General features: G+C 45.7%; 1 protein-coding gene across 1 annotated transcript in view; it reads right to left on the bottom strand.

Moving 5' to 3' along the window:
- Positions 1 to 4,999: 4,999 nt before the first annotated feature.
- The window catches only part of Poglut3 (protein O-glucosyltransferase 3), an 18,249-nt gene continuing 12,081 nt past the window's right edge, over positions 5,000 to 11,167 (bottom strand). Inside the window, exons 6-8 of the mRNA XM_032910126.1 lie at positions 10,498 to 10,692; positions 8,556 to 8,660; positions 5,000 to 6,858 (exon numbers count right to left, since the gene is read on the bottom strand). Coding sequence (XP_032766017.1) covers positions 6,733 to 6,858; positions 8,556 to 8,660; positions 10,498 to 10,692 — 426 coding nt within the window. The 3' untranslated portion in view covers positions 5,000 to 6,732. The remainder of the gene's footprint in view (positions 6,859 to 8,555; positions 8,661 to 10,497; positions 10,693 to 11,167) is intronic.

The raw sequence follows: 11,167 nt of genomic DNA, 5'->3' as shown, positions 1-11,167 counted from the left end.
GTGAAAACTGTCAAAAGTTTTAAATCAGTGTTTATTATTTTTTTTCTAGTTGACTTAAGATTTAAGGATAATATGGCGACGCGTTAATGGTGCAGATTAAAGGTATAGTGTGTGATCCTCAAGAATTGCACAGCAACGCAGAAATGATCCTGAGGAACAGCCACACTCCGTGATGTACTAAATGGAAGGTGAGGCAAATGGTGGGAAGGTGGGGTAGGGAGAGGAAGACACACACACACAGAGAGAGAGAGAGAGAGAGAGAGAGAGAGAGAGAGAGAGAGAGAGAGAGAGAGAGAGAGAGAGAGAGAGAGAGAGAGAGAAAAAGACCCTGAGGTTGTTGAGGAATTAGCAAAGTAGGTCTGGACTGTTATGTGGAAGCAGGGGGCACAGTAGCCTGATGAGGCTGGATTCACCAGGGCTTGTCTTTTTAAAATATGAGGCACTAACACATGTGAAAATGTTGTTAGAGAAGGAGAAATTAAAGGCGCAGGAGAGGATAAAGGAAACGTAAGATTCTTTTGAGTAGAGGGACAGAAACCGTTTGCTCTCAGGCTTCTAACCATCCGTGTGGGAAGTACTTCAATTCTAAGACACAAGGAGCACAAGTAAACCATTGCTCAAGTCAGGACTTTACCACACCAGGTACGAACTGCCAGTTAGGAGAGGACGGCCAGCCAATCTCAAGTCATTAGCCCCGTCCTGCGATACAGAGGTAGCCCTGCCAAGTGGATACCCTTGACCCGTGGTTTCCTTCAACTCAGAACCCTTACTTCTGTCCTCTTTACTAAATTTTATTTTTTCAACAAATGTGTCTTCACGATTTTGCTTTTTCTCTTTACCCCTACATCTTGATGTGGAGGGTCAAGACAGAAACCAACCGAAATCCTACTCGGATACCCTTTAGAACGCTCCCTCCATCTCTAAATACTTTAGGGAGAAAACCTAAAGCCACATACTGCATTTAACAGGGTGGAGGGATCCGGATGCGAGAGGTGAGTTAGCAATGTCCCTAAAGCTGCAGCCCCTGAATTAGGGAGAGGCCGGTGTTGGCACTGGGGAGGTAGAGGAAAACTTTTCCATCAGACCAGAGCAACTGCGCCAGGAGAAGGGTTTGGGGAACAGAGCATCGGGGAGGATGGTAGCATACTAAGACCGTGAGTGTTTAGGTCTTTCAACAGGCCCAGAGCAGAGCAGACACCAGAGCAGAAGGGAGCTGGGACGGGAACATGTCCCTTGACTTGCCAATCTCTGTCGCTCTCCGCTGTTTCCTTGGTAACCACACAGTCGGAAATGACTTAATAGCTCCTTCCCTAGCAATCTTCTTAGGCCCCGCCCCCTCTAACCCCGCCTCCCCCCGGGCAAAAGACTGGAGACAGGAGCTCAGAGGGATCTCCAACATGTGACCGGCTTTGCTGAAGGCCTAAGTGACAGGAGGCCTCAGTCTAATGCTATTTCTAAATGTAAGTTCCTTAGCCTGACACAGGTTTTAAATAGAGGACTTCACAGAACCCGAAAGCTTACTGCATATTCAATGTATTTACCTGAATGCCGGATATCCTGCACGTCAACCTTACCTCAATGTCAGAGTGTAACCATGTGAAATGAAGAATGCTCAGACCTGCCCCGTTCCTCTATGTTCTTGCACGGAACATAATTTATGAGGAAGATGAACTTACAGGAAAATATTTTCCTTATATACCAAACACATTTTTACAGGGAGAAAAAAAATCCCTGTAGGAAATTCAGTGACAAAATTTGAGTGTCAAGACCTTCAAAATCATTATCACAGTTTCTGTAAACAGGGCCATGGGCTTTGGGTCTCCTTCACATAGCTGTTGCCATGTGTAGAGAGACTATCTTGTGTATTGTACGGATGCATCACCGGTCAATTAAAAAGCCTATGGCCTGGGGTTGGGGATTTAGCTCAGTGGTAGAGCGCTTGCCTAGGAAGCGCAAGGCCCTGGGTTCGGTCCCCAGCTCCGAAAAAAAAAAAAAGAACCAAAAAAGCCTATGGCCTGAAACATCCGGCAGGCAGAAAGGATTCTGGGATAGAGCCACGTGGGGGGGATCAGCCCGGGGAAGGTGTGAGAAGATACTCATGGTAGCAGAATGTAGGTTAAAATAATGGGTTGTGTGGGTTATGTAAGTTATGATCTAGTCAGAGAAGGGCCTAGCTATGGGGCCAAGGTATTTGTAAATATATTTTGAGTCCTGGGAGCATGGGAGCATCAGAACCAGGCCCAACTTCAACAGTGTGTATTAGCACACAGGCATGAGTATGTTTTGATACTTTCAATACTTGTGCTTTTTAATCTAGTAAAACTGGGTCCAAATGTTTATATTAAATAAAATTAATTTTTTTCATTAGTGTTTTCTTTTCAAGACAGGGTTTCTCCATGTAGCCCTGGCTTTCCTGGAACTGCATGGGGAATTGTATCAGGAGGGCCCCACAAGTCCCCTCCAACCTTGCAAATGGTGTTTTTAGGCAGGGGATTGTAGGCTGTGGTTAGAACTTTCCCTAAGTTAGTCACAGTTGACATTTTTAAAAAACATGTCTTAAAGTCTGGGGTTATAATACCTCAGTTGTATGGGGCTGGAGAGATGGCTCAGTGGTTAAGAGCACTGACTGCTCTTCCAGAGGTCCTGAGTTCAAATCCCAGCAACCACATGGTGGCTCACAACCATTTGTAATGAGATCTGATGCCCTCTTCTGTGTGTCTGAAGACAGCTACAGTATAGTTATATATAATAAATAAAATAAATCTTTAAAAAAATAATACCTCAATTGTAGGACATTTTCTTAGAAGGCATAAACTGCCATGTTCTTCCACTGCAAAAGCAAACATCAAACTCAGACACTCAAAGCACAAATGGAAGAAAGTTGAGAATCCGAACTTTCCCATAATGCCCATATGCAGTTAGGAAAGGTGCCCGGTGGAGAACTTACCTAAAGCTTCTCGGGCCACTGTGCCTCCCCTCCGGGCCCTGATGACTAGGCCAAAATTGCTTAAATTCCCTAGAACAATAAAGTCGGTAAGGTTTACTCAGGCCGAAGCAGAAAAACCGAACAAATCTATTCAGTTATTCAGTAGCCAGGAATCTACCAGAGACAAACGGTGTTCTGGGAACTTCAACCAGCGAACTGACCATCAGCATTTATAAGAAACAGAATGGGCCTCAGAAAGAACTTGATTATCTGCAGCCTCGTCGTTAGCCAGTCAGTCGTTACAGCTCATTTGCCGGCTAATTAGCCACAGGGATTTTGCAACAAGCCCTGTCAGGTTAACCACTATCAGGTTAACTGCTATCGGTCTCTATGCTCACCTGGCTCGCCGGACCCAGTGCAGAGGTCCAAATCCATGAGCTCCCATTAGTAACAGAAATGCCACAGTGCCAGTAAAAACAGAATGTTTATTTATATTACTCCTTTTGTGAGGCACCGTGCCACTCCAAACTGGTTCAGACTGCTTGGTGAATTGCTCCAAATGCTAAAGTCCCGGCAGAGCGGGCAAACATTGCCTGTGGATGGTCCTTTAGCTCCGCCCCAGGGTCCGGTCTGCGGGCAGTCATTTGCATGGTGGGAGGGACTCTTCTTACTTATTGCGACTTGAAACCTGGGCGGATGACCCGATGTGTGGTGGGAAAACAGCTTTCATGCTTCTCTGGGGAGTTTGTTTCTGCCGAAGCCTGTTCCTTCTTACCACCCAGTCGTTTACAACAATGGTGACTCCTTGAAAAGCACGTACACCCCTTACTTTTCTGTTGCTGTGGCAAGATGCCAGAGCAACAAACAACGTGAGGAAGAAAGTTTATTTCTGCTTATGGTGCCAGCGGCCATCACGGAAGGAAAGGGTTGCTCTGGCTTTAGGAGCAAGAGGTTGCCTGATTGCACACTGCACCACACCGGGAGAGCAGGAATCAGGGCAGGCTATAAACCTTCAAAGCCCGCCCCCAGTGATGTTCTTCCTCTATCAAGGCTGCATCTCCTAAAGGTTCTGTAACCACCACAGACAGCACCACTAACTGGGGAGCAAACACGGGAGCCCATGAAGGACTCTGTATGCTGCTTAGCTTTCGGTCAACTTGGTATAAGCTAGGGTCTTCTAGGGAAAGGGAACCGTAATTGGGAAAGTGCCTTCATCAGATTAACCTGTAGGCAAGTCTGTGAGGGCATTTTCTTGATTAATGATTGGTGTGGGAGGGATCCGGAAAGAAAGCAGAAAGGGCAGGGTTAGGAGAGTATAATGAGACATATGTAGGAAAATGCCACAATGAAACCCATTAATTTGTATGCTAACTTTGAAAATTAGTTTAAAAAACAAAACAGGTGGTGTGAAACATCCCCCCTATTTCTGCCCAATAGGAACAGATTGGCCATGACAACAGTTTTAGTTCGGTTATTCATGAAGACACAATGGAGACAATTCTTATTAGGAAAATGTGTTTTATTAAAAAAAGAGTATATAATAAAACCACAGGACAAGCCTTTAGACATGGTTCTTAATATGGCATTGTGGAAAACATAAATCTGTTTCTTTCCCCTTCTTATAGTCTCCTCTGTGCATTTATTCTTTCACCATGTTGACATTTTAATTTTACAACTTGATTTATATCCATAGTTTAAAACCAGTTTGGATGTTATACAATGTTATAAAGCAAATGTAAAAATCCCCCTCTCTGTCCTCTTCCCAACACTGTCAGTCCGTCCTTCCCAACCCTCCCTTTCTTTTAGGAAATGTCTTCATGTTCTGTCCCGTGCCTTTGGTCGTGGAAAGCTTTCATTATGGCATAATTAAGACTGGTTTCTTGGGGTTGGGGATTTAGCTCAGTGGTAGAGCACTTGCCTAGCAAGCGCAAGGCCCTGGGTTCGGTCCCCAGCTCCGAAAAAAAGAAAAAAAAAGACTGGTTTCTTCTTGTCACTGCTGGTGCTCCCTTCCTCAGCTCCTCAGTAGCTATCTAGGCGATGTGCTCACAATTGATGCGTGACGGCCACTCAGTGTTAAAGCCACAAACATTGTTGACAGTTTATTCAATGAACACATCTTTATATCCTTAGATCCCTCTCTTTTTCAAAAGTTATATTCAGCTTGTTTCCCTAAGATACGTTCATAAAAGCCGTGTAAAACTCATTTCAAAGGCCATGGTCAAGTGGAGTTATCTAGACTTGTTTGGATGTAAAGTGGTCCCTGCAGGTTCGTGGGTCGAAGACTCTGTCACTGATGCAATGCTCCAAGGTAGGACTGTTCAACCTGAGGATCATGGGGGCTCGCACAAGTTAATAGAAACAGCCCGGTTGGTCTCAACCTGTTCTTCTCCTACTTCTGCTAGGACTGTTCAGCCTCAGACGAATGACATCGACTTAAAAACTGATGTGTCTCTAACAAACTACCATTTGCTTTCCAGACCTGTGGCTAAAGAGGTAGAAGCGAGAGAGGCAGCCTTTCTTCTCATGTCCGTAAGCCCGACTTCTGTAAGTCTAACTCACACGCACCAGGTGGCCTCAGGACAGCTCGCCCTCTCACCCCACACAGACAGCTTCTAAATGGGTGGTGGGACATCTGGCACCATGATACACCTCTAGGATCTAGTTAAAGATACGCATTCTTGTGTTCTTACTGGTCCTCAGGAGAACAGACACGAGCCAATGAATATTTCTGTCCAGGGAGGACCTTTACTCTGGGAGTGTGGGCGGCTCTTGTTTGAGAGCGTATTCTGTCAGGAACCGCATCTTGGATTGATGCTGCTCTGAGGAATCAGACATGAATTTACATATGAGCTTCAGTATGCTGCTTATCAACCTACAGAAAGAGGAGGTCTGTGGATCCAGCACTGAGTCCCTGCCTCTGTCGTTGGGTTAGTAGTGAATCCCGGACCCGGAGGCTCCCTGAGTCTGGCTGTAACAATTCTCAAGGATTCTCAGAAGGGCGTATAGAATGAAAGATCTCTCGTGGATAGTTGTTACTTTATATTCCCAGTCCATCGATGCCCACAGGATGCCACCATCTACATCCAGAGCTGTGCTGTCTTTCCTAGTGGTACAGCCCAGATTGTGAGTTGCTACACACACTTAATTCTCCTTAATTCTGTCTTTAGCCCTGGCAAAAACTTAGCTGAAAAATTTTAAACAATGTAGTATGTTCTGCCACCGTCTCCATGTTAAGTACTAGCAGCTCATTCCTTAGCTAACCTTATTCTATCCTCCAAAGGGAGGCATGCATCAGGGATGGCTTACACGGGGAGAAACGACACAGGGAGGAGAAAGTCAAACCTCCCCAAACACTTTTCCCTTTGTAATTGAATGTAAAAGTAAGCGAAACTGACTTTTTATCTCTGATAAAGATAAAAACTGCCAGTGCACGGGAGTGTGAGAGATTCCCAGTGATTTGTGAGCCTTTTTCTATCTATTAGGGCGCTCAAACAAGCAGTTCCAAAGGCATTTGGTAATACTGAGACTCAGGATCTTCCTGACTCAGCCTCTCCAGTGCGGGATTACACGCTTAGCATTCCTCTACATTTCTTGTTTGTTCTGGTGTTTTGATAAAATCCAGCTGGGTAGTCTGGGCTGGCCCGGAAGTCTCCACAAATCTCAGGTAGGCTTTGCACTAATGAGAACCTCTTGCCTTGGCTTCCATCGAGCCAGAGTACAGGTTTCTCTGTTTCTTCCCAGCTTAGCACCTTTCCCAGGTCTTAAAGATGCAGCTGGCATACAAAGGAGTGAGCGGCTGGGTCTCCTTAAAGCTCCTCCCTCTCAGGCCTCTTCCTGTGGCACTGGCAAACGGAAGTGCTGTCATCCGGCTGGGGAACCCGCTCCATTCCATCACGGATCATGGGCTTGCTGGCCTGGCGCTCGGCATATTTCTGAAATAGGTTTGGAAGGAACAGGAAGTTTAATTCGTGCTTCTTTCTAGTCTAATCTCCCACACACCTCCACTTTTGGCCATGATGTTTCAAATCCAAACTAAAGATCTGGCTCATTTTAATTTCATAGTTATATTTTAACCTTATGTACTATAAATGCTAGTGCAACATCTCATAGTCTGTCATAGAATCCTGATTTACACTTCTGTGTAAATGGGATGACTCTAGAAAAGATGGATGCCACTACTTGAAGCAAACGGAGTCGGCACGTATCCTCCATTCCACTGAAAAACATTTATAATAATATATAATACATAGTTGAAATTTTACATCGGCAAGCCAAGATGGTGAATATCTCCAGATAGAGCGCACATGTGGCCTCCTCGATCCACCCTGTAGGCCTGGAGTCATAAGCTTCGCAGGAGGCCCGTGCCATGTGCTTCTGCTCTGGCCGGAAATGCCCCTATGTGCCAAGCCCTTCACTCATCCATTGTGTCCGCTTGGTTATATATGCCTAGCATTGAGCTAATGCCGACCAAACAATAATGTAGCCAAGTGAGCACAATTAACATGTTAGAGGTGGAAACTCTTACCCTTACAATTAAAGGCAGGGCTGGTAAGATGGCTTAATGGGTAAAGCTGCTTGCCTCCCACCCTCCAGGCCCTCGTTAAATCCCTAGACCTACAAGGTGGAAGGAGAGAACCAACTTCCGTAAAGCATCCTCTGACCCCCGACAGGCACTATGCTCTCGATTCCCCACCGAGCTCACACAACAAATAAGGGACTAAGCCACTACCTAAAGACTATACATGGACTGACCCTGGACTCTGACCTCGTAGGTTGCAATGAATATCCTAGTAAGAGCACCAGTGGAAGGGGAAGCCCTGGGTCCTGCTAAGACTGAACCCCTAGTGAACTAGACTGTTGGGGAGAGGGCAGCAATGTGGGGAGGGTTGGGAGGGGAACACCCATAAGGAAGGGGAGGGGGGAGGGGGATGTTTGCCCGGAAACCGGGAAAGGGAATAACATTCGAAATGTATATAAGAAATACTCAAGTTAATAATAAAAAAAAATATTAAAGCTAGATTAGTAGGGAGGGTGGAACCAATCTAAGGATGGCAAGACCGGCATGTAGGGGCAGGTAGGGGCAGGGCAGGGGCAGGGCAGGGCGGGGCGGGGGGCAGGGGCAGGGGTGGGACGACTTGCCTGTATTCTACCCACTGGCAAGGAAGGAATTTCTCCACGGATCTACCAGCAGGGGGTGCACTCGGACAAGGTGGGAGGAACCTCATGAGCTCTAAACCTCCATCTGTTTTCCCAGCACTCAGGAAGCAGAGGCAGGAGGATATTTGTGAATTTGAGGCCAGCCTGGTTTATAGAAGGAGTTCCAGGACAGCCAGGGCTACAGAGAAACCCTGAAGTAGGGGTGGGGGAATACGGGTTAGTATGGAGGTGGCTGGGAGGTGGTGTACGCCTTTTATCTCAGCATTTGGGAGGCAGAGGTAGGTGGATCTCAAGGCTGAGTTCAAGGCTAGCCTGGTCTACAAAACTAGTTCTAGGACAGCCAGGGGAGACCTCAGCACTGGTTCTTTCTTCCCAGAAGCTGCCCCCGATCCTCCCAGTAAGCATAGGACAAAGTGCCCATGCCACACGTGGTATCCCGACCCCGACCCATCAGGACGGAGTCTGAGCTGACCTGCAGTACTCTGTAATAGTAGCAGTAAAGCCTCGGCGGCTGGAGTAGGTCCCTAGCAGTTAACTGCCCTTCTTTCGCAATCCTCTTTGCTTCTTCATCATTTTCCTGAAAGACAGAAAATGGAAGTGAAAGTGCCTGCTTCAGCTCACAAGGAGAGCTAAGTGCGAGCGGGAGGTGTATGAACCGGATGGGCGACTTCGGCCACTGTGGGCTCTAACTTACACAGGAGGCCGTGGGAATACAGGTAGAAGATGTCTGTTACAGGGAAGGATGGGTGAAGGATGGGAAGGATGGACCTGACTCCAAGCCTCACAAGCTCTTCGGTGACTTTTTTAGTGCTTTCTTAGCTATCCCTGGAGAAAGCCCAGGGTCTGTCATCTGCTTCCCCAGCCTGGCCCTCTCCACTTAAGAATAGTGTGAATCAAATTTACATGTAAAAATGGCTTTTAACAGCCAGGCTGAAGATCTCTGAGAGTTCAAGGCCAGCCTTGGGTACAGAGTGAGTTCCAGGACAGCCAGGGCTACACAGAGATACTGTCTTGAAAAACCAAACCAACAACAACTAAGACTCTGGGCTGGGAGATGGCTCAGCAGTTAAGAGTGAGTACTGCCCTTTCAGAGGGCCAGCACCCACCTCAGTGGTTCTCAGCTCTAGCTCCAGGGGACCTGAGGCTCCTGGTCTTGGAGGGCATCTTTGTTTAAGTACACAGATCCTACACTGACACATGTGTAAAGTTAAAATAATGAGGGTGTGTTTTTCCTAAAGCTTCATTTAAATACACAGTGACAGGAAGTCCTGTTAAAAAGCAGTAGCCACAAAGGAGTCTAACGCTGTAATAAAAAAGCTATGCATTCGTTAGTACTCACAGGCTATGGGGTCAGCAATCGCTAACATTCCTAATTATACTCAGGAAAACTCTTATTTTGTGCGTACAACTGATAGGAAAAGCCATTTGCTAGCAATCGTGGATGTTAGGCAAAGCCAGAACAATGACTCTGACCCACTGTGTCCACAAACAGATGTTACTTCTCAAAGGTTAGAAAGTGGAAAAAATATTATAATGGAAGGATACATCTTCATAGTTTCATAAGATACCCAATAGTTTTAAATATTATTGCTTGAAAAGAGGAATCCCTGTTTTATGGGGAACTTGTTCTTGGGATGCTATATATAGCTTGTGTTGGGGGAAGGACTTGAGGGTTTTTCTTCCGCTATGGAAGATATCAGAGTTACCTGGAAAGTTCTCTTGATATATAATGCCTTTCGACTCTGGCCTTTTTGATCTGTAATTTACATTCTGTGTGTTCTTGTTTTGCATATATGAGAGCAAACAGAGACTCCTTTAGAAAAGCTGTGTTACAGGGGTTGGGGATTTAGCTCAGTGGTAGAGCACTTGCCTAGCAAGCGCAAGGCCCTGGGTTTGGTCCCCAGCTCCGAAAAAAAAAAAAAAGAAAAGCTGTGTTACATGCAACACTAGACTTAAATCTAACTTTCAACAGTGCTGACAGAGGGTATACAAAGTGTTTCCGATGCCTTTTCTTTCTCTCATATATGTACACGTGTGTATGTAACATGGGTTTGTGTACGAGTACAGAGACAGAAGCCAGAAGACGTGCTCGACTCCCTGAAGCTGGAGTTATAGGCCATTGTGAGCTTCCAATGTGAGTTTGGAAGCCAAACTAAGGTCCTTCAGAAAAGCAGCAAGTGCTCTTAACCGCCCAGCCATCTTGACAACCCTGGCGTCTGTTCTTTTGCTATTTAAAGGGAACACGTTTTTTTTTTTGGGGGGGGGGGGGTTTTTTTTTGTTTGTTTGTTTTCTTCAGGAAAGCTTAGTTCTTTGATTTGCTTTGATTATGATACACTGGGTCCTGACGGTACACGGGTCCCCATAGTAACAACTTTGCTATTGTCCAGGAAAATAACAAGTGCATGGAACGTACCTTGGCCCATTTCACTTTCTCTAGTAAATCACTGAGGTTTCTTTTAATGGGAACGTAGTGTTTCCAAGGCCTCAGTTCCACATAGAAGTGTTCATAGTACGGCGACTCCTGCTTCAGGACCAGGCTGTCGCCCAGCATGAGGTATGGATATCTGTAAGCTGCCACCGTCCCGTCCACGTTCACTTGGTACTTGTACTAGAAGATTGAACCAGAGAACCTCGTGACGACACTTGTTTTACTTCCGTTTCTCACCAGCATTTTAAAATCGAATACAGAGGGGTTATTTTCCATTTTCTCACATCTGTGTTTGCATTTCATTATCTTTTATTTTTTTTATCTTTCTATAAATATAAGAGCCAGCCTCCAGCAGCTCCCGCATGCTCACAGGAGCGCACGCCACTTCATTACATGTGTGAAGCGGAGTCTAGACTCCTGTGACCAAAGCAGGCGTCAGAACTATTGTCTAAGTTCTAAAGTTAAACGTTCTGAAGTGAGGACAATTATCGATTTTCATGTATAAACTATTTCATTTGTTTCATACCCTAAACCCACAATACAGAAAAGATCTCTACATTTTAAATAGAGTTTACATATAATAGAGTTTACTTCTTACCAGCTTGTAAACTGTATGTAAGATGGCTCAGTGAGTGGAGGATAGCCCAAGTTTAAC

This window comes from Rattus rattus, chromosome 8, assembly GCF_011064425.1.
Source record: "Rattus rattus isolate New Zealand chromosome 8, Rrattus_CSIRO_v1, whole genome shotgun sequence".
In the NCBI taxonomy this organism is placed as follows: domain Eukaryota; kingdom Metazoa; phylum Chordata; class Mammalia; order Rodentia; family Muridae; genus Rattus; species Rattus rattus.
This window is presented reverse-complemented; position numbering and strand designations above follow the sequence as displayed.